At 47.7% G+C, this 23,856-nt stretch overlaps 1 protein-coding gene and 1 non-coding gene across 2 annotated transcripts in view; both read right to left on the bottom strand.

The window, feature by feature from the left end:
* The window catches only part of GATB (glutamyl-tRNA amidotransferase subunit B), an 85,840-nt gene that overhangs the window by 60,476 nt on the left and 1,508 nt on the right, over positions 1-23,856 (bottom strand). Inside the window, exon 2 of the mRNA XM_075543703.1 lies at positions 22,755-22,905. Within this exon, the coding sequence (XP_075399818.1) occupies positions 22,755-22,905 (151 nt within the window). The remainder of the gene's footprint in view (positions 1-22,754; positions 22,906-23,856) is intronic.
* Positions 20,812-20,970, bottom strand: LOC142443862 (U1 spliceosomal RNA). Its single transcript, XR_012783593.1, has one exon. It is a non-coding gene; the product is annotated as a U1 spliceosomal RNA (small nuclear RNA).

The following is a 23,856-nucleotide window of genomic DNA, read 5'->3' as shown; positions in this document are numbered from 1 at the left end:
CAGCCCTGGAGGTTTCTCGCTGGGGAATGAGCCCCTGAGAGGAGCTGCTGCCTGGAGGAGCCCCTTCCTAGGAAAGGGCACAGAGCTGCCAAGAAGCAAGCACCTCCAGTCAGACAACAGCCCTGTGGGCCCAGGAGATACACCCCCGGAGTGCAGGGGAAACAGATCCTCAACTTCCGGCTTTAGTCTGCCCACCGAGTGGGCTGCTCCCCTTAATTCTGCTGTACTGGGTCTTATTGTGCTCCAAGAGCCAACAGACAGTCATGTTGCAATGCAAAGGTCAGGGGCTGCCTTGTTAAGGATGAGACTTTGGGGGGAAAAATGATCATTTCCGGGGCCGCAGGGGAGAGAGAAAAGGGAAAGCCTTGCACGTCCACATCCAGGAGGGATTTGGAAAGAGCCTTAAATCCTTGATCTTGATCTGTGACAAGAGGGTAGACAGGATAGAACAAGAGTAGGGATGCACTGGCCTGAGCTGCCAAGAACGGCAATCCATAGGAAGCAACAGACTAGTCTGCAGGGACAGGAAGGGCACCGAGGTGTGAAAACAAAATCTCCTGATGGACAAAAGATGACCACAACGCTGCCTGCGTCTGCTCAGACCTTACATTACAAATGTTCACAGGTTCACTCGTAGGCTTCAGCTTCAAATTTACTAACTGGTTCAGAAAGGAGCCCTGGTCGTTTAGTGGGTTACAAATTGAGCTGCTTAACCATAAGGTCAGTGGCTCAAACCCACCTCTCTCTTGGGAGAAAGATGAAGCAGGATTCTCTGTTCCTGTAAAGACTAAACGTCTTGGAGACCCAAAGGGGCCATTCCACTCCTGTGTGTCAGAATCGACTCAGCGGAAAAGAGTCTGGGTTCCTTTTGTGTCGCGGTCAGGACCTCCCCATGCTAAGAGACAAACATGAAAACGGGCCTCTGGAAAAAGCTGAGCGAACAGTTCTTTGGAGGAGCTCACTCTCAATCTGTGCCAAGCCCAGTCAGGTCTGGCCTCACAACCCTAATCACGGTCACACAGGCGCCCCTTCACCACGGGAATCAGCAGAATACGAGCCCCACGCACGTCATGGAATAGAATCCCTGCACCCAGGCTACAAAATCAGGCTTTAAATTATTAGAGAGATTCATTTAATCACAGAAGACAGGGAAAAAGATTTTGTCAACAAGACCAGTGAAATTTATAGAGAACAAAGAATTTCTACTGATTGAAAAAAACAAAAGCAACCCTCTCAGTAAAATAATAAAATCCATCGCTACGTCAGAGGCATAATGAAGAGAGAGTTGGTGGAACTGGAAGAAGGTGTAGAAAACATTGTCAGCATGGAGCACTAAGAGAAGGTCCTAGAGGAAGCTTCTGTTCTGACCAAGACAAGGTCAACTGCCCTGTGCGACAGGATACAGGCATTCTGATGTTTCTCTGCTGGACTCCTGTCAACTAAGTGGTCAGACAGGGGAACCAAACCTGTGCACGTACACAGTGGAGGCTGAAGAGCGATCAGTTAGAGACAGACGCTTCAGCGGTCACTGGCGGGTCACGGCTTGTGTGCCGGCTCCTCTGCCCACCCGCTCTCTACTCAGGGCAGTTCTCACTGAACAAGGGCGGGACGAGGGCCACCTGCCTCACAAGGCTCTCACGGTGCAGCACGGAGGAGAGCGGGCTCCGGTGCCAGAATGCCTGGGCCCAAATGCCAGTTCTGTCACTTACTGGCCACGTGACTTGGGCTTCACTCCTCTCCCCTTCAGTTTCCTCTTTCATCGGTTGAGGACGATCACAGGGATGACTCTAGTGGGCTTCCGTGAGGAGTTAAACTAGTCCATATCCTCAGAGCAGTGCTCAATGCTATTACCACACTATATTGCCCATCAAGCACGTCATGCAGCACCTGAAACTAGAACACAACTGGCGGTGTTACTATTGTTGTCACTTTTCTACAGTGGAAGCAGCTTGGGGCTGTAGGCTTTGGCACCAGGCTGCCACAGGTCTGGAGCCTTGCAGATGGCATTGAAGGACTCGGGGTAATGAAAAACACAACCCAAACCTAGCAATCCCAAGGGCCTCCTGGTGATATATATAGCTGAGAGCTGCCCAGAGTCATGGCTGCTTTAATAGTAGGTCTGGAGAAATCCAATACATGGGGCAGTGATGGGTGGCAAATTAGGTCAGATCTCTTCTTACCCATTTCTTCCTCTGAATCAGCTCTTCTCCCAGGCTGAGATCCCACACGTAGAGGGCAGTGATACTCAGCGCACAGGGCCAGCACCAGTGCCCTGCCTGTACGTGCAGCTGCAGGTGGATGTCTATCAATGGCCACATTGCTAACAGGCTGTCCTGTTAGGTACTGCCATGTCAATTGCAACTCACAGCCCATTGGAGAGAGTAGAAATGCCCCTTCGAGGTTTCTGACCCTTAATTTTTAGCCCAGAGCACCAGGCTTTCTCCTGTGGAGCCCCTGGGACTTTGTATCTGGGCATTTAAACATGGCACCACCAGGACCTATTACAGATGCATCTAGTAACACTATCAAGGGCTGGAGAGGGATCGCCTCACATGTGTACATATCTGCAAAACCACAGCCACCCTATGTAGGAGGCGGTCCAGGTGTTTCTTGGTGGGTGACTAATTAGTCCCCTGGGCCTCTGATGTCTTTGCAGGTAAAAGCATTGCGAGATAACTCAGTTATTTACGACCTCTTTAAGATTCTTTTGAACCCTGCATATCCTTTTGCTTATCTTAGAATATAGTGCTTTTATTATTCAAATGTTAAGAAAGTGTGACTAGTTAAGTAACATTTGCATAGATATGAGGTTAGGAATGTTTTTTTTAAAAACATTTTATTAGGGGCTCATACAACTCTTATCACAATCCATACATATACATACATCAATTGTATAAAGCACATCCATACATTCTTTGCCCTAATCACTCTCAAACCATTTGCTCTCAACTTAAGCCCTTTGCATCAGGTCCTCTTTTTTTTTCCCCCTCCCTCCCAACTCCCCCCTCTTTCATGAGCCCTTGATGATTTATAGATTGTTATTTTGTCATATCTTGCCCTATCCGGGTCTCCCTCCCCCGCCCTTCTCTGCCGTCCATCTCCCAGGGAGGAGGTCACATGTGGATCCTTGTAATCAGTTCCCCCTTTCCAACCCACGCACCCTCCACTCTCCCAGCATCGCCCCTCACACCCCCAGTCCTGAAGGTATCCTCCACCCTGGAAGGAATGTTTTTCAAAAGCAAGTTCTTTGATGTTTGTTTTGTAACCATTCCCTTGTAAGAAGAGTATAAAAACCAAATATGTGTGTGTGTGTGTGTGTGTGTGTGTGTGTGTGTATACACACACACACAATAGTGAATGAAGGGGGAAGTGCAGAGTGGAGACCCGAGGCCCAAGTGTCGACCACTGGAGATCCCCTCATAGAGGGGTTTAGGAGAGGAGATGGGTTAATTAGGGTGTGAGGTAGTACCGATGAAGAACACAGCTTTCCCCCAGATCCTGGATGCTTCCTCCCCCCAACTACCATGATCCAAATTCTACCTTGCAGGGCTGGATAGGGCAGAGGTTGTACACTGGTGCATATGAGGGCTGGAGGCACAGGGAATCCAGGGTGGATGATACCTTCAGGACCAGAGGTTTGAGGGGCGATGCTGGGAGAGTGGAGGGTGAGTGGGTTGGAAAGGGGGAACTGATTACAAGGATCCACATGAGACCTCCTCCCTGGGAGAGGGACGGCAGAGAAAGTGGGGAAGGGAGACTCCGGATAAGGCAAGGTATGACAAAAATAACAATCTGTGGATTATCAAGGGCTCATGAGGGAGGGGGGAGCAGGGAGGGAGGGGGAAAAAAAAGAGGACCTGATGCAAAGGGCTTAAGTGGAGAGCAAATGCTTTGAGAGTGATTGGGGCAAAGAATGTATGGATGTGCTTTATACAATTGATGTATGTATATGTGTGGATTGTGATGAGTTGTATGAGCCCCTAATAAAATGTAAAAAAAGTAAAAAAACAAGCTTTGAATATACTTCAGTCCATCAGACTGTTGTCCTCCCAATCCCATACTTTGTATGTCTCTTGCTTTTCCTTCATTTGCACGCCTCATCTCAGATGCAGCTTGGTGCGGGATAGCTAGTCTATCACCTGCACCCCATAAATCAGCCTTCCAGCTACTCCCAACGCTGTTGTTGCTTGGTGCTGCTGAGACGGTCCCCACTCTTAGCGATCCTGTGGACATCAGACAGAAACACCGCCTGGTCAATCCATTCCATTGAGGGTCTTCCCCTTTATCCATCCTCTACTTTACCAAACATGATGTCCTTCTCCAGGGACTGGGCTTGCCTGACAACATGTCCAAAATACCATGTCTCACCATCCTGCCTCTAAGGAGCACTCTGGGCAAACTTCTTCTCAGACAGATTTGTTTATTCTTTTGGCAGTTATTAATTTTAATATTCTTCTCCAGCACCATAATTCAAATCTACCAACTGTTTTCTTCTGTATTCCTTATTCAATGTCCAACTTCAACATGCCTATGAGGCAACTGAAAACACCAGTGAATCCCCTGTGAACACTGACCAGGGACGTGCATGTCCTTGTGACCATGCCGAGAGCAATGCAGAGTGGACTGTGGCAGACACCGACCGCTAGCTTAAAACTTAACACTGGGTATCGTTGGATCTCCCTTTAGACCCGCCTTAAAGCTCCTCTAGCTTTACTACCTTCTGCTTTCTTTTGGATTGAGGGCCTTCTCTATCTTACTGTTAGCTTTGTTTCTTTGATTTTGTATGTTTTCAATATATGATATCCAGAATGGGTGAATCTACAGACAGTCAAAGGATTAATGATATCTTGTGGGTGTGGCAGGGGAGCTTGGAAGGAAATGGGGAGCTAATTACAAGGAGTGCGAGAGAGAAGAAAATGTTCTATATCCATTGTAGTAATGATTGTACAACTCTTCATATGATTAAATGATTAAACTGTATGATATGTAGATCAGGTCCCCATAAAACTGTTGAATAAAGAAGTAGCATGGCTTGTGCCGGGTGCCCTTGGTCCTCGCTCTTCAGTACTCTAAAGCGGCCATGTGCAGCGCATCTACCCGGTGCCACATGCCATGTGGTTTCTTGAGCACTGCTTCTATGAGCATTGACTGTGGGTCCCAGCAAGAGGCAATCCTGACAACTTCTATCTTTTCTCTGTTTGTCATGATGTAATCTAATGGTTTAGCTGTGAGGATTTTCATTTTCTTTACACTGAGTTGAAATCCAAACCAAAGGCTGCAATCCTCCCTCCTCATCAGCAAGACGAACTCCAGGGGTACAGACACTGGAAGTGAGGAGCACGGATGATAGGGTGGCCAAGGCACGACGTGCCCACGATGGGGGGTGACTCACACAGCCACTCTCCTGTCTGTAAATCAGAACTGAACTAAAGGATGCCCAGGGGTTCTTGCGGCTCTAATTTCACATGGTTCAGATCTCGGCAATGCCCAATAGCTTCCATGCCACCCAGACCCCTTATTTGGGAGGGCAGATCTCTGCTTCTGCCTCGTTTTTATATTAACACGTGAGGACGCCCAGCTTGCCAGGCCACCGCAGATCAGAAGAAGTGAGAAGTGGAAAATGAAAAAAAGGTATTCCTTGGAGTCCAGCAAATGGACAGCAGTTTAACAACAGACGGGGGCCTGAACCTGAAACGAACAGCCTTCTCCGGGCATTAAGGGGCAGGGCCAGAGAGCTCCACGCACCTCAACAGCCCGTGAAGGCACCCGGATGTCACAACCCCGAGTGCCTGGCAGTGGATGTTGGTAATGATGACCTGAGTAGTCAAGAAAAGGCTGCCTTGTGCTCAAGGGACCCAACTTAAAAGCTAGGAAGTATACAATGCATCTTGAGAAAATACCCATAAAGACATTCAAAAATATCAAAAGGGCGTTAGATACCTGAACGTTTCCATACATTTGGACTCCCTCATCTATGTGCAAGGAGGTACAGAAGTGTTTATTAAGGGAGCTTTCCATGGCCCATGAAAGATCATGGCTGAGTTTTTCGAATCCTATTCAAACACAGAAATCCCTACCAACAACCAACAGACGATGGTCAAGTAACTAAACAAAACAAGTACTGTGCGGCGGGTGTGGGGAGGGCTTCCAAAAGTTTGTGGGAGAGTGGGGCTGAAAGACAATGGGGTCCACGCAGGAGCTTTTGACGCCCCTTGTAGAGAGTGAGAGCTGCCGTGAGGAAGACTGTACTGCACGGTAAGTCTGGTGGGGAGGCAGTGGAAGTGAGCAGGGGTGTGAGGAGGGACGCTTCCAGAATCTACTGCAAGTTGGACAAGGACAGAGAGGTGATGATGGAGTGGAACGCTTCCTGAGTAAAACGAGGTGAGATCATGCTGCCCGATGAGTTTGCAAGTCCCCTATCCCAATGAGTCATCGGAGTTCATGGAGACGCCCAGTCCATGACGCTGGAAAGCAGGCATGGCCCGTGGACAGTTTATTTGTAGCTCTGAGCTCACACACCCGCGCTTCTGTCACAGGGGAAGCATCGTCTCAGCCGCAACAAGCCCCTATGCACAGGAAGGAAGGAAACGAGAAAAGTGGCACTCAGGAGCGACTGGCAGGAGTAACGGAAAGGCCTGGAGAAAACCCTGTCAGTGTAAATCTGCAGACTGAAGAACTGAACCAAGCTCGCTGCCACTAAGCCAACGCCAGCTAGCTGACGGAGTAGAACTGCCTCTTTGTTTGCGGGAGCAGAAAGCTTCATCTTTCTCCTGGATCAGCTGGTGGTCTTTGAACCACTGACCTTATGATTCGAGGCCCAATGCACAACCACTATGTCACCAGGGCTCCTTTAGATTACATTACAAGTCGCAGGAGCAGGCAAATACACTAATATAAAATGGCACCTTCTGTCTTCCTAGCTAAATAGCTCAGCGCTATGTGAGTGTGAATGGACAGAGGTCAACGTCACTTTGCGAACAGCCCCACATTTCTGTCCCATCATAAAGAGTCTACTTTAGCATAAGGTCAGCGTCTGCCTCTCCCAGCCTCATAGCACCTTTCCCACAGTGCCGGAGCGCAGACTCTCTTCAAATGTACATGCCTGCCAGGGACGGCGTGCCCAATAAGCAAGGAAATAGTTCACTACAGACCAGTAACTAAACACAAGTTTCTAAGTCTGTGCTTACCTTCATGATTAGATCATCCGGCCCTGGGAAACTGGGCCCTAATGATACATGCATGCCTTTAAACCCCTTTCCCTGGTAGTCTTTTCTTGAATTCCTAAGGTTTTGAGTGAAAGACAACTTCTACAATTATGTTTCGAATGGAGGCCGTGGAGCATGTTGTCCTGATGATCACAGGAGCTGGTGAAGGGTTAGAAACCTATGACTGGTCCTCCAAAACAGAGGGGCACCGGGCACCACAAATCCGCCTGGCTGATTTAAATACATCCGTCAGGAGACATCCACAACTAAACTAGCCCGAGACTTGACAAAAGCTTCCCATCGCCATGCCTTTCAGAGGACATGGTGCCCAGGGGTGCGTTCTGCACAGGAGTGTGCCAGCGTCCATCTTGGGCAGACAGCAGGGTTCTCCGCGTTGTTCTTGAGCTTTCCGAGGCAGGGATCACACTGGACGCTGGCATCCCCCCTACTCCTCCATACCTCTCCTTGCTGAAGAGTGTGTGCCCTCGTGAATAGTCTTGTTCAATGTGGTAAACAACTGAGACACAGTCCAGTGGTCATGCTGCAGGTATCAGGGCCAACCCAACCCCTGATAGGAATGGGCCCAACGCTTCTCAGGACAGGTGACCCTCGCAAGGGAGGACACTATTCTCAAATGGATGCCAGTGAAGAAAAACACAGTGTTTGCTGTCTCCCCCTCTGCTCTGGAGATGAGCAGCATGCCTGGCGGCTCAGGGCTGTGTGTACATCAGCGCTCCCAGACAAGCACAAGAACAGAGCCACCCACTTTGCGGCCAGGGCGTGGTGCCCCAACAGACTAAACTGGAAAACACTCCTAAAGGCCAACAAACGATCCTTGAACTAACTACAAGCTTTTCTTTCTTCTTGCATTTTGTTTTGTTCTTTGTCAGTGTTTTGTTATTGTTGTTGTTTTGTTGTATATTGTTGCTTGGTTTTGCTCTGTCTTGTTTTTGTGCATGTTACTATCTCCCTAGGTCTGTCTAAATAAGATAGGCTGGATGAACAAGCTGGAGGAAAAACAAGGGGACCGACAGTTCCAAGGGGAAATGGGATGGGGGGAGGTGGGGGGTAAGGAAGTGGTGTTAACAAACCCAGGGACAAGGGAACAACAAGTGATCCAATTTGGTGGTGAGGTAGGAGTGGCAGGCCTGATAGGGAATGATCAAGGGTAATGTAACAAAGACGTATTGCTGAAAGCCAGGTGGGGACGGAGCATGATACTGGGACAGGAGGAAAGTCAAGGGAAATAGAGAAAGAGCTGGAAGGCAAAGGGCATTTATAGAGGTCTAGACAAAGACATGTACATATGCAAATATATATATGAGGATGGGCAAATAGATGTATGTGCCTATATTTATAGGTTTAGTATTAAGGTGGCGGAAGGACATTGGCCTTCTACTCAAGTACTCCCTCAATGCATGAATACTTTCTTCTATTAAATTGGCCTTCTATGATGATGCTCACCCTCCAGACACAACTGATGAAGATAAAGCGGGTGAATAAGCAAATGTGGTGAAGAAAGCCAATGGTGCCCGGCTATCAAAAGATATAGCGCCAGGGGTCTTAAAGGCTTGAAGATACACAAGTGGCCATCTAGTTCAGAAGCAACAAAGCCCAAATGGAAGAAGCACACCAGCCTGTGCGATCACGAGGTGTTGAAGGGACAGGTATAAGGCATCATCAGGACAAAAAAAATCTTACCATAGTGAATGAAGGGGTAAGTGCAGAGTGGAGATCCAAAGCCCATTTGTCAGCCACTGGAGATCCCCTCAAAGAGGGGTCTAGGGGAGGAGATGAGTCAGTCAGGGTGTTATGTAGCACCAATGAAGAATACAGCTTTCCTCTAATTCCTAAATGCTTCCTCCCCATCGGCTGCCCCAACTATCATGATCCAAATTCTACCTTGCAAGTCTGGATAGAGCAGAGGATGTACACTGGTACAGATAGGAGATGGAGGCACAGGGAATCCAGGGCGCATGATCCCTTCAGGACCAGGGGTGTGAGTGGTGATACTGGTAGGGTAGAGGGAGGGTGGGTTGGAAAGAGGGAACCGATTACAAAGATCTACATGTGACCTCCTCCTTGGGGGACAGACAACAGAAAAAGGGGTGAAGGGAGACATTGGACAGGGCAAGATATGACAAAATAATAATTTATAAATTATCAAGGGCTCATAAAGGAGGGGGGAGCGGGGAGGGAGGGAGAAAAAAGAGGACCTGAGGCAAAGGGTTTAAGTGGAGAGCAAATGCTTTGAAAATGGTGAGGACAAAGAATGTACAGATGTGATTTACACAATTGATGTATGTATGGATTGTGATAAGAGTTGTATGAGCCTCTAATAAAACATTTTTTAAAAAAAGAATAGAGCCACCCGAGATAGGTAAAGTTGGTTTATTGTGCCAACCTGGCCGATAAACGCATGTGTGGTTAATTGAAGCGTGGAGAGATAAATGGCTTGGTGAGCCTCGGCTTTCTACTTCTCTGGTCTCTTGCTTTGTGATGTCCGGACCAGGGTGTAGCTGCCTTAGCCAGTTCCCTTCTTCAGCTGGCAAGGCTCACTTCCTTTAAGACAGCCCTGAGGAAAAGCCACATGGATCTACCCTGATGCAGCCCTGAGTGTTGGAGCAGCCATGTGGAGACCCCTGCCAGCGCTGAGATGCTTACACACTACACTCACTGATTTGGCTTTCCTCCTGCAGTTGGCGTTATTGTGTGTGTTTTGTGAGATTGAGGACCTTGTAAATTGGTGTCGGACATATGGGCTAATGTTAGACTTACGGGTTTGAACAGCACTGGGTTGGGATGCTTCTGAATGTACACTTACCCTTTATATAAAACTCTCTCTTATACATATGAGTTTCTGTGGATTTGTTTCCCTAGTCTGCCCAGACCAACACACCACCAGTTTCCCATGGCTCGGATGGTGGCACAGGCTGAGGATCAGAGGAAGCTGACTACGGAGCCACAGCTGAGACCTCAGCAACGGTCTGTTCTGTCTGCTGCCACAGGACAAAGAAAGATGTGTGTGTGGTGTGTGGTGTGTGTGTGTGTGTGTGTGTGTGTGTGTGTGTAGACAGACTTCAAACCAATTTGATGCCTTCTGAAATCTCACTGCTATTAATTAGAAAGCTTATTCAGCAAATTATGAAACAAAATGATGCCTAACTCTGGTGACAGTTTATGAGACACACCGATGTTCTCCTCCTTCCTATTTTTTGGCCCATTTCATAACCCAACATCAAGCATTACAAGCAGAGAAATTGGGGTGGCACTGACCAACAGGAAGGGTCTCACTCTCAACAAAGAGCCCAAGATCCTGTCTACATTCTGGAGACTAATGATCGAAGATGCCACTGGAGAGCCTCGGCCATGGTGAGGGGCTCCCAGGGCCAAAGTACTGGGGGAGCATGAGTCCTTCCACTAACGAAAAGGAAGAGGTTGTCCTGAGTTCAGTTGTAACCCTGCCTGTCTGCAAGAAAATGGACCCAAGAGCCTCATTCTGAAGACTGATGAGGGATGACACATCATTCTAAAACTGAAGGGAACCTAAGAGGGCAAAATACCCGGGGGCCCCAGAAGCATTCAAAGGAAGTGGGGGAGGGCAGGGCCTGTATGAGCCACGGGTCATAGGAGCGCAGGCCTTGCAGACCCTTGCAGGTGGACAGGAGTTAAGGGGTGAAACTACTATGTCTATGGACACAAACAGACAAGCTCAAAAGCAAGACATGACAATCCTCGTGCCAGCAGCAGTGGTGGATGTTTCAAGTCTCCTATCCCTGGGAGGAGCTCACGAGGAAGGGCAAGAAGGGGCTAAGGGTGTGCACATTGAAGACAGACTAACCAAGAGACAGCAACAACACAATGTAAACCTACTGCCAATGAGTAACGGAACAGGGCAGGGTAAGGGGCCCTGGTAGCCCTGGGGGTTGGACATGGGCTGCCAGCCTCAAGGTCAGCCATTCAAATCGGCCCACAAGAGGAATATGAAGCTGCCTGCTCCTATACGACTTATAATGATTCCAAGAACTCTGTAAGGGATGGCTGCATGGCAGTGGGTTTGGGTCTGGGGTGTATAAGACAGGGTAGAACTACCCCCAACGGTTTCTGAGGGCTAAGTTACAGAAGCATACTACCGCGCCAGTGTTCTTCCACAGAGCAGCTGGTTGGTTTGAACGGAAGACCCTTTGGCCAGTGAGTCAGTGTTTATCCCCTGCAGCACCAGGGCTCCTAAAATCTGCCTACTGGGTTTGCACCTTGGCTTCTCCATTGACTTCTAATTGACACAATGACAGAAGCATCCTCTGAGGGTGGCGATGAAGTTAAACTAAAGTCAAACCCCACCAGGCATTCTATGCCTTTTTTGCCATTGATTTTTAGATCTCCTGTTGTTCCCTTGTCCCTGGGTCTGTTGGCTTCCTCCTCCCCGCCCCCCACCCCCATCCTTCTCTACCATGTCCCACCAGAACTGTTGGTTCCATTGTTTTCTCCTCAGGATTGTTTGTCCTGCCGATCTTACATAGATAGACATGTGAAAAAAGAAACAAAACAAAAAATAGCCTATGAATAGTTTCAGGTCTGTATGCAGGAAAACGTAGCCGAGAGAAAGTACAGAGAGCCGAATGAAGGTTGAACATGATAGTGGGGCAGGAAGAAAGTATAAGGAAATAGAGGAAAGAACTAGGAGGCAACGTATATTTATAGAAGTATAAACATAAGCATGTACATATGTCAATATATTAATATATAACAATAGGGATATAGGCTTATGTACACATATTTATAGGTTCAGTATTAAGGTAGCAGATGGACATTGGGCCTCTATTCAAGTTCTCCCTCAACACAAGAACACTTTGTTCTAATAATCTGGCATTCTGTGATGACACGACCATTGAAGACAACATGGGTGCATAAGCTAAAGTGGTGAAGAAAACTGATGTTGTCTAGCTATTAGAAGATATAGTGTCTGGGGTCTTAAAGGCTTGAGGTTAAACAAGCGGTCATCTAGCAGGGCAGCAACTAAGCCCACATGGAAGAAGCAAACAAACCCATGTGATCATGAGGTGTCCATGGGATCAGGCATCAGAAGACCCCAAAGAACCATTTCTATGTGAACAAGGGGGTTTGGAATGGAGATCTAAAGCCCATCTATAGACAGTTGGACATCCCTTCACAGAAGGGTCACAAGGAAGGAACAAGTAAGCCAAGGTGCAATATAGCATCGATAAAACACACAATATTCCTCTAGCTCTGTAATGCCCCTCCCCCACCACCACCACCACCACTATCATGACCCCAGTTCTATCTTACAAATCTGGCTAGACCAGAGCATTTACACTGGTCCAGACAAGAACTCTCAACACACAGAAGCCAGGACAGATAGCCCCTCAGGAGCAATAATGGGAGTAGTGATACCATGAGGGTAGAGGGAAGGTGTGTGGGGAGAAGAGGGAGAAAGGGGGAACCAATTGCAATGATTGACGTATAATCGCCTCCCTCCCCACCCCCAGGGTGGTAACAAACAACAGAAATGTGGGTGAAGGGAGACAGTGGGCTGTATAAGATAGAAAAATTAAAATAACTGATCAGGGGTTCACGAGGGTGGGCGGTGAGGGCAAGGAAGGATAAAAAGAGGAGCTGATACCAAGGGTTCAAATAGAAAAACTGTTTGGAAATGATGACGGTAACATACGTACAAATGTGCTTAATATAACTGAGGTATGGATCGTTGTAAGAGGCATAAGAGCCCCAATAAAATGATTTATTTTAAAAAGAAGAAGTTAAACTAAGGTAGCACAGGTAAAGCACTGCAGGGCTGATCACAGAGTAGGCCCTCAACACACACACGAGCCGATGTACCATCCACTTACCATCCAGGCTGAAGGGACACCCGATGCTGAGATTTCACATCCTGCGAGCGGAAGGCTAGGGATAGGAGCAGCAGGTGGGGAGCAGGAGCAGACCTCTCATGTAGCTGGGAGGAGCCCCCCAATCTTGATCCAGTCAGAAGCCCTCCTGCTACTACGTGGAGACCTGGGTGTGGAAAGCAGGCCCTCACGTGCTCAGAAATCAGAGCCCAGCCATGACCTACGGAGCCCTGGCGAGTCAGCCATTAGGCAGGCAGCTGCTACTCCAGTGACTGGCTGTGCCAACAGGAGAAAGCTCTGGGGACCTGGTGCTGTAAGGACTGCCGCCTAGAAAACCCCAGGGGCAGTTCCCTTCTGTCCCGTGGGGTCACTGGAAGTCCAAGGTCAGCCTGGTGGGCCCTAACAACAACAGGGGCCCTGGAACTGGCTTGGCTGTGGGGCATGAACATTGGCCCTGTCCACGCTGGGTGGCTGTCTGGGGTGACACATGAACACAGTGAAGTCCCAGGGGCCCTGCCCCAGGTCACTGCTAAGTCCACAGTCTACAGCACAGTCCTCCCACTGAAAAATCACGCAGCAGAGCGAGCGAGCGAGCGAGCGAGCGGGACAGATCCAAGCAAATCTACACGTGGACACGCGATGGCACAAGTACCCAGAGAGAGAGCTGAGCTTCTCCACAGAGAGAAGGCTTCTCATCAGCAGTCAGAGATGTGTAGAGCACGGCACCCATGTCTTCAAGGTGCCCAGGGAAACAGCCATCCCTGGGTGTTTTCCACGCACCCACGTGGGAAGGAGACAGCATCCGGGCATGCGAAACTACGGGAGTTCACCACCCACACACTGCACACAAGGAACATTAAAATTAAAAACTCCTCAAACTCACTGCCACCGTGTTGATGTTGACTCATAGCAACCTTGAGGACAGGGAAGAACCGCCCCTGTGCTTCCAGGGGAGTGGGTTGGTGACAGCATGGGGATCGGATAACAGTATCCTCAGCCTTCAATGAACAAACATGGAGCTCTTCTACACTCGGAAGGAGAGATTCATCTCCCCCAGGTGAAGCAGGTGGGTGGTCCGGGGCTATCTGGGGGCATCTGCATCTTTCTCAGGAGTCATTGGTGACATTTTCTTCCCTGGATTCTTTTAAGTGCAATGTTTAGGTTCCTGACAAACTACCATATGCATGTAGTTTAAAATAACACAACAGCAAACACCAGCCCCCAACCTGCCCTGCCGCTGCCAAGTCCTAGGCTAGCGGCAAGCACGGCGGCCTCGCTCTGCATCCAGCTTTTTAAAATGGATCGATTGGGAATAAATACATCTGTCATTCCATAGTTCAATCACAACCGGCAGAATTGTTATTTGCTACCACAACCAGTTTCCAAACATTCCTTTCTCCTTGACATCGCCTGCCCTTCACCCCGCCATCACCACTGCCCCCCTCTTCCCCAAGACCCTTATTAAGCTACTTGCTGTCTCCACAGGGTCATCAATCCTGGGTTTCAGACACTGAAAAACAAACAAAACAACCATGTAACACAGCTTCAAGAGGGTGATCCCCCAATGATCTAACACCTCTTATTTTTAAGTAATAGGTGGTGCCAAGAGGCCTCTGGGAAATACTGTGTACTGCAGGACAAGACATCTTGGCCATTTTCCATTTAAGTAAAAACAGAAATGCGCTGGCGCCAAGTTGATTTCAACTCATAGTGGCCCTGGGACCCCTAAGGCAGGGCAGGGCTGGCTAGCCCGTGGGTTTCCAAGGCTGCGACTCTTCATGGGCATAGAAAGAAAGCCTCATCGTTCTCTCTGTTCATGTGAAAGTCATTCCTACGTCTGGAAAAGGGGCAAACTTCGTGAACAAACACTGCAGCATCCCTTACGCGGTCGCTGTACTGTGACTCCAGGACAGGGAGCCACAGACCTGGCCCACTCCATTCCCAAGAGATAACTCACATCAGTGATATGGTGAGAGAATAAAAACAGACAGTGGGAAATATTTCTGTCGTATTCTAGGTCATTAGAACTGGCCCTTGCTTGCTACTCTGTTATATTTCTATTCAAGAATAAGAACATGTCCCCTAAGGGCCCCAAATGATAAGGTGGCTAACACCGAAGCCTATCCTCTCAGGGAGAAAAAAGTCCGGTAGGCCACTTCGCCCCCAGATGCACATGCGCCGAGTGGGGACACTCCAGAATGTGGGTGGGACTACGCCTCCTCAGGTCAGCGGAGGGTAGGGCTGCGGAGGGGGCACCTTCACTGCTTGAACTTTGGGGTCAGGGAGAAAAACAGTCATCAGCAGAAGGGCACCTGTGTGGGGCTGCTAGCTGCCATTTTGCTGAAGACCGCCCAGTCACTGAAACCTTTTTGACTCAGATAGAGACCCTATCAGACAGACTAAAGCTGCTCTCTAGGGTTTCCGAGGCTGTGAATCTTTATGAGAGCAGACAGCCTTATCTTTCTTCTGAGGAGCAGCTGCTGGGTTTGAACCACTGATCTTCAGGTTAGTAGTCCAATGCTTACAGGACAGTGCTACCAGGGCTCCTTCGTCTGCAGAGAGACAGAAAAAGATAGCTCCGTAACCACTCCACCTCAGACAACTGTATGTGCAACAGAACAAAACCTTGCCAGGTCCTGGGTCACCCTCACGATCTGACTCCGGTGTTGTGACTGCTTAAACCAACCAATCTCTCAGAGGTGGTCCTCGCCTTGGCTGGCCTACTCCTTGGCAAATACCCATCCTCCTCCAGCGACTGATCCTTCTGAGGACATGTTCAGAGCAAATATGCTGTGGTGGGGAGCGTGCTGTTGTGGGTTTTCATCAGCTGCTTTTCAGAAGCAGACTGCCACGGCTTCCTTCTGCCCGCCTCAGTCTGGAGGCTCGGCCACCCTGCTGGCATGTGAAATACCGTCGGTAGCACTTCCCATTCCGGGGCCACCACAGTACAACTAACTGACAGAATACTCCAGCTTACGTGTCAAATCCCTTTTCAGGCAGCCGATACTCCCACCTCTTCATTTTCTACCGCACCTCTCTTCATGCGCTCTGGCGGCACAGTGGATTAAGCGTTGGGCGAGCAGCTCAGCAGAAGAGGTGACCGTCTGCTTCCATAAAGATCAGCAGCCTCAGAAAACCTATGGATCAGCTCTGCTCCATAAACAATCCCCTACAGGGTCAACAGCAGAGGTTTCTTCTTTCTTCTAGAAGCATCCATCCTCTCCTTTCCTCTGCCCTCGGGCCCTGGGGCAGAGCAGGCTCCTGGCACATCCCCACTGCTGTTCGGTGGGAGACCACGTGGCGATGGACGGCCGTGTGGAGACCCCGTCTGTCGGAGTGTCCTTGCCCTATCTCACTTCTGACTGACGGTGCTGGGGACACAACTGTAGGTTAGCAGGCTTTCCCCCAGCAATGTGAAGGGCCCTGCTCTGTTCTCTTCCCGTTTGAAGTCCTGTGGAGAAGAAGCCTGATGATGCCTTTCTGATTCCCAATCCTTTGGAAGCAGCGCTCACACACTATCCCCCATGCCCCCACCTGCTTCAGCTCTTGATCTTTATGCCTGGTGTTTGTATCATAAATGTCAGGAGGACGCCAGTGCCTGGATGTGAGACTATGCTTACTCCAGTGCTGGATAGGTAGTGAGTCCTTCTGACTGGGAGACGCGAGTCCTTCAGTTCTGGGAAACCATTCTGTGTGGTTTGATAGGAGTAAATCAAGACTACGAGTCTGACCACTTTTCCTTGGGCATTTTTCCTGTATTCTCCCCCTGGGTTTCATCGTACATTGAACTTGTATATGCTTGTAAATTTTGCACAGATGTATGTATGAAGAGTTCTAATTAAAACACACCCCTGGAAAGCTATCTCATCTCCCACACCATCAATTAAATAAACCGTCCTCTTCCTACTGATTTTTGTGGCTTCCTTGATACATATACATGTGTGTGTCACAAGACACACACACACACACACTTCTCTCCCTAACATCGTTTCTGAACAAACTATGTTTCTCCCTCACTTATTTGTTGATTTATTCTTTTGTCAGGAGGCTGTAAAACTTTGAAGAGAAAAGATAATAGGCCCCATATTAGAACTACTGGATTTGAGAAGCCACTGAATCATTCAGATGAAAATGTCCAGTGGAGAGTTAGAAATACAGATTTGCTGCCCAGAAGAGAGATAGTGGCTTTATTTGAGGGTCAACGAGATAGCGCAGGAGGACAAGGGGAACCAGCAAAAATGAGGGCAAAGGAAGGAACCGGGAGCGAGACCACAGTCAGCGGCTGGGGAGAGGCAAACGGCCACGAGAGGAGCCACAGCTGAGTTTGAGGAAGGAGAACAAGCAGGAGAAAGGAAAAAAAGTGAGGCCTTCGGCAGAGAAAGCACCACAATGAATCATACCTACTACTCGCTCTAAATACATTAATAACAACATACTGTCCTACTCTAAAGCCTATCAACAGAAATATGCGCTCACATCATTGGCTTGCTTACAGCTGCAGAGTTAGGATCTCAGGGGTGGAGAACCATGGCGTGGTCCACAAGGTCACATGCTCTGTGAGTGACTCACAGCCACCCGACAGACAAGACAGGGTAGAACCGCCCCTGTGTTTCCCAAACTGTGCTTCTTTACGGGAGGAGAAAGCCTGTCTTTCTCCTGCAGAGCGGCTGCTCGTTTCGAACTGCTGACCTCGCAGTCCGCAGCTCACCAGGTAACCACACCACTAGGGCTCCTGCGCAACAACACTAGCTCAGACGCAGTGATGGTGCGGACGGCCCAGACTGGGAGTGCTTGGTTCTGTTGTCCACGGGGCAGCTATGAGCTGGGGCCGACTCGACGGTACCTAACGTACGCAGCACAACACAAAGTGAGCGAGACGACGCTGAGTGCGAGCTCACGCTGACAGGGGCCATTTCAGAAAGTATGTTTCCGTCACGGTCAGGTCGGTTCTGTCTGGAGAATGGCCCATAAGCCTGCAAGCTCAGAAAAGGAGAGACAAATACAAGCTCAAGCACAAGCTGCATCCCCTGTCTTGTGTGCCATTTACTTACGGTAAGCCGTGCTCTCGAAGCCCAAACACCGCAACGCCTGCACTGTTTCCCTGATAAGCCCATCACCGGGCCAAGCCCTCCGTCTTCAGCTTATGGCAAGAAGGCTCTCAAAGCCTGCTGACATTTCCGTTCCTTGAAATTGTCTGTAATAATTGGCCGCTTAGGAGAACGGTCTGAAAAGCCTATATACAAAAGACACACCTATCTTCCGGTGAGTCTGTTTCTAAATGTAACTACAAGAAGGATCCAACTCGCTACCACCCTCCCAGCTGGAAGAACCGACAAAGAACTCAAGTGTACGCCTTGTCTCGTGACAATGGGCAACTACCAAGCAGGGAAGATAAATCCATCAATCCGGAGGGAAAGGGAAAGGCTGTAATAAAGTGCCTTTCATCCCCCAGGCTGAGTATTACTTCCTTTCTACTGGATCTGAGACTCGATCCCAGAAAGAACACTCAATAAGCAACCCTTGCAAGGCATAACTGAAAAAGCGTCTCTCCTTTTTTATGTTAGCCAGAAAAACAGAGAGAGACAGAGAGAGAGAGAGAGAGAGAGAGAGAGAGAGACCTGCTCCCCAGGAAAGAGATGACAACAAATCCGAGGTGGCTGTTGTTTAGGGACTTAATTCTACCTAAACGCATACATGATATAAATCCTAACCTCTGTGCTGGTGGACATAGTCCCACTGAAATGCTATGTTCTCAAAAGCTCACTGCCTCATAATGACCCCACAGGACAGGGGAGGACTGGCCCTGTGCGCTTCTGAGAGTGCAATGTCTTACAGGAGTAGAAAGCCTCTTCTTTCTCCTTCGGAGCAGCTGGTGGTGTCGAACTGTTGACCTTTTTGTTAGCAGCCCAACTACGGCAACAGGACACAAGGCGTGCTATAAGCCAATCACTTTGGAGTTAGGCAGTCCCCAGACCTGTGCCCAAGTCTGTCTCTAAGTTGGGTCTGTAGGTCACCTGAACAGTTAGAACGGTTTATACCCAATATCCATTGGTCAAATCTGTCTTAGTACATAGTGTGTAGTGTACCTATCTGTGCATAAAATACATGAACACTTCCAGATAAATGCCAACAGCTTTCACATAACAACACAGTAATAAAATGTTTTGGTGTGTGTTGCCAGGTACCCAGCATTTGTTATTACGAATTATTATATAGACCTTGGTTTTTTAATGTAATAGGCTTTGAGGGATAGATTTGGTTAATAACTAGGGATTATATGTAAGTCAAATGGTTCATAGCCCAGGGACTGCCTGGATAGAAGTTCAGATTAAAACATAAAAAAACAAAAACAACACACTGCCATCGAGTCAATGCTGCCATATAGTGACACTACAGGGCACGGTAGAACTGTCCCTGTAAGTTTCTGAGATGTAAGTCTTCATGGGAGTGGAAAGCCCCATCTTTCTTCGGAGGAGCTGCTGGTGGTTTTGAACTGCCGACCTTACAGTTTGCAGCCCAAACCATAACCACTAAGCCACCAAGACTCCTAAAGAGCAGATTAGGCACAGAAAAAAAAAAGCAGAGCTAAAGGATGGCCAATTCTATGCGAGGATGAAGGCAGACTGGAACTATTTGTAGCCACAAGTCTAAGAATTCCAAGGATGACCAGCTAGACAAATTGAGACAATGATTCCCTCCCCCAAGAGTCCCCAGCAGAGTCCCTCCCCAGTAGCTGGTGCCCTGAATCAAGACTTCGCATCTCCTAAGAAAATAAATGCTTGACATTGAAGGCCCAGCCTGTGGTATTTCCGTGACAGAAGCACCGAGAAAACAGCGACCCTCCAGACAGTGTGTGGGCGTGGGAGTCCTCCATGAAGAATACAGTAAAGAAACCATTCCAAGACAGAGCTGCTGCCCCAATACAACTCGAGGCCCAGGGACAAGACACACTGGGGACACTGGCCACAACCTGCCTCTCTGGGCAATGACTGTAGGAGAGGTGCACCTCTGCCCCCAGGCTCACCAGTGTTCAGTTTAACTGCAACTCCCTTGCATTGGAGAACATGGAATCCATCCACGACAAAGCACTCCTTCCTGTATCCAGACCACCACCTCCTGTGCAGTCCCTTCAAGAATGGTCCAGGGAAGCCCACGCCCACTAGATACTACAGGGTCTGGGCCTTACTTGTGCTTTTAGGATCTATGAAGTATAGACAAAGGACACAGCATCTGTTGCAGAAGATGTTAGGGTCAATAACAATCATGGTTATTGAAAACAGCCAAGTGCTCAATGGAGATAAAAGTCAACCACAATACGCACTGAGTTAAGATCATTACTCAGCTTCATTAAACCTGATAATCACTGGGCCTAGTGTACCCACTGGCAAGGTTTTTAGCATAGATTTTCAAATAGTTGGCTGAATTATGAAGAAAAGCGCAGAAAGAACAACTGAATATTTGTATTAACAAACAGCTAAGTATAGTCTATCCCCATTACTTATGATGTTTTATTTGCAAATCCACCTACTTGCCAAAATCAATACTAATGATGCTGTCACGGTGATTTGTGGGCATGTGGGGCGCAGGGGGAAGTATGAGCCACCACCGCACATGCCCACACAGAGCTGAGCTAGAGCAAGGCAGTGAAGGCTCTGCCTTCTTGTTCACAACGTCCACCTCACAGCGGATTTAGTGCCACCAGGTTTTGCACATTTTTCTTCTTCTTCTTCTTCTTCATTTTAACAGGGAGAGCGCAAACGCAGTCCCCCACTACCACAAACTATGCAGTCGAGATTCCCGCATTTGGGGAGATCCCAGGGGTCAGTACACCCGGAGTGCAATGGATGAGCCTTGCCCCGAGAAAACCACCTTCCTGATCATGTGCACATTTTTGTGGGTCTTGGTGCTCACTTCGTGGACCCCCCAAGTGTAACACGCAAGTGCTGCTCCCTGCTTCTACGGACAAAACGGCAGCGAGTAGGCTCTGGGAGAAAACATGAGCATCAGATAAGCTGTGTCCAGGTGTGCGTTACAGTGCCATTGGGCATGAGTTCAAAGTGAATCAACCATATATTCGAAATAAGGTAGCTTTAAGCAGAAATACAAGAAACAAATCACGATGCTGACAGGTGGATGAAATGCTGTGATGGGAAGTCTCAAACGACCGTACTTCCTACAAAAGCAATGGCTGGGTATCTATGGATTCAGTGCGGGGGACAATTCTACGGAGCAGGGACTCTTAAACTTTTCCCACTCGTGACCCCTTCACCTGAAAACCGTTTACACAAGTCGAGGTATGTCAGCATATGAAATAGGCATACAAATCAAATATTCACTGATAATAAAGCATAACAACATTTACCTTAAAACAATTCCTTTGTGTACATATAATGTCACCGTTTATTAAAGATGAATGCAACTTTCAGATTAATGGGATGGTCTTGTTTACTTAACAGGAAGAATTAAATCTTGGCGGAATGTTGGCTACCGAAGGATGGAGAGAACCTTAAGCACTTTGCAAAGTTGATCGATATTTTTATTCTAGAACTGTCAGTGCTGAGAACACTGCTTTGCATAGCTATAAAGTACAACACGACAGAAGCATGTTTAGGGCCATTCCAAAAATTATTTTTGGAAAGTTGGCTTTGAATGATTTTTTTGGTTGTTGGGCGTTGAGAACCTTTTACTGTTGCCAACATGTTCACGACCCCACAGTTCAACAAGTTTTGTTATAGGGCATAACTACCATCTATTAAAAAAGAATAAAGGGATGGCAAATCTACTCTTAATTTGGTATGCTTCGACTAGACTCCTCCTCTTCTTCCTGCCTGATTAGATCCGACTTGGCTTCTCCTACAGTACCTTTGCCACAACTCCTCCTGAGCAGCCATCCCTCCACCCTAATTTCCCACCCAGTCCTTCCCTTTACTAATCTAGGAATCCCTCCTCTGGGTTTCAAACCATCCCCCAGTCAATAACCTCACAGGAGCAGTCACACTGTACTATATTTCTTTACAAGACACATCTGCCCCACTCATCTGTGACTGACTCAAAGGCAAGGATTTTCATGCATGTTTGTGTTGCAGTCTGTCTGTCTGTCCGGCATCAGCTGTTGGCTCTCACTCGTGCTTAAACCAAGGGTCCTCAAACTTTTTAACAGGGGCCAGTTCACTATCCCTCAGACCCATTGGAGGGCCGGACTAGATTAAAACAAAAAACTAAGAACAAATTCCTATGCACACTGCACATATCTTATTTTGAAGTAAAAAACAAACAAACAAACAAATGGGGTAAAAACACCAGGCGGGCAGGATAAATGTCCTCAGTGGGCCGCATGTGGCCCGCGGGCCACAGTTTGAGGACGCCTGGCTTAAACCCACTAGCAGCTAGTCAATTCTGGCTCACATTGACCTTGAATAGGACTCACAAGGCTGTAGTAGGCATTCTAAATGGTTTGAAAACAAGTGGAAAAAAAAGAAAAAAAAAAGTAGGAAGGGACAGCTTTTACACTTAAGGGACAGAATTTTAGAGAAAGGGCTTTAGAAGCCATTGACATTCTCTCACTTTATCCAAACTTCTATAAACAAAGTTTATCTTAAGAGTCTGGATATGGCACAAGGAAGTCATCCATGTTCAAGAACACATGGGTATTTTCTTAATAAAAATAAGATTAAGTAAGACTTACCGGCAAAGTTCCAGGCAGAGAGGCATCAAAAAAAGAAACCAAAGAATTTGGGGGTGCTGCAAAGTGAACTTGCGATCCAGAGAAGAGCTTAGAGTTGGAGGAAATCTGTGCATGAATTTCCAGACCTACCACAGCTTCCCATTCACGTGCACTAAAGAGAAAGACACAAAATTAACAAGTAGTTATGCATGTGTTTCTGAGGCTGAAGCCTACTCATTTCCTACTGCTGTTTTTAACTTCATGAAAGTTTATACCCTTCCATTACAAAAATGTGTCCTATTTTATTGGTGACGAAATAAAAAAATGAACACCTCGTAACAAGATTGGCAAAATAGAATTCATTTCCTACATGGAAGTAGGAAATGTCACTGTGCAAATAAAAAGGTGATAGAGAAGGGAACGATTCGGCATCTTAAACAATTTAGAAATGGCTAAGTGACGAGTGCTTGGCTGACTGCAGTGTAAAGCCACATTTGCTAAATTACCTGTCCCCTATCAATTCATCATTCAGTAAATGAAACGGATCTTATGAACATTATTTAAAATTACCATAAACATCCAGATTTATTAGTAGAGGGATAACAGTAAATAAATCATTCCAAACCTCATTATTAAAAAAAGAAATGGACTCTCAGGTTGTTGATCTATTTGATAACATTATCCTGAATACAGAGTCAACAGAAAGACACAGGTAAAACAGATCACCACAAAAATTGTATTCCTCCTGGGAATTTTGTGCCTAGAAAAACATTAATCCGTTGAATTTTAAGGGTCCCCAAGTAATTTTAAATTCCTAAAATCTAGTGTCAGGTTCCGCGTTGCTTGTTTGTTCTGCCTTAGTTGCTCTCCAATCCTGGAGCTGTTAAGTGTTACGATCCGCTCTCTAATCCCGACGCTCCTACTCAGGTATCTCTGTGCCATTTCTTCCTTTCACAGCTCTCTCCAGGTCCTGCTAAGTGTGCTCATTCTCCCTGACAGTGAGGCATGCTGGGCAATCCCCAGGTGGTCTTTCTACACTCTCTTCACCTGTCTGTTCTTACTAGGCTTTCTCCCAAGCAACCCTCTGTATTATCCAGACTTTTGTTCACCTATATGAAGTTTT

Source organism: Tenrec ecaudatus, chromosome 3 (assembly GCF_050624435.1).
Source record: "Tenrec ecaudatus isolate mTenEca1 chromosome 3, mTenEca1.hap1, whole genome shotgun sequence".
NCBI lineage: Eukaryota > Metazoa > Chordata > Mammalia > Afrosoricida > Tenrecidae > Tenrec > Tenrec ecaudatus.
The sequence above is the reverse complement of the archived record's forward strand: the minus strand, read 5'-3'. Positions and strand labels throughout refer to the sequence as shown.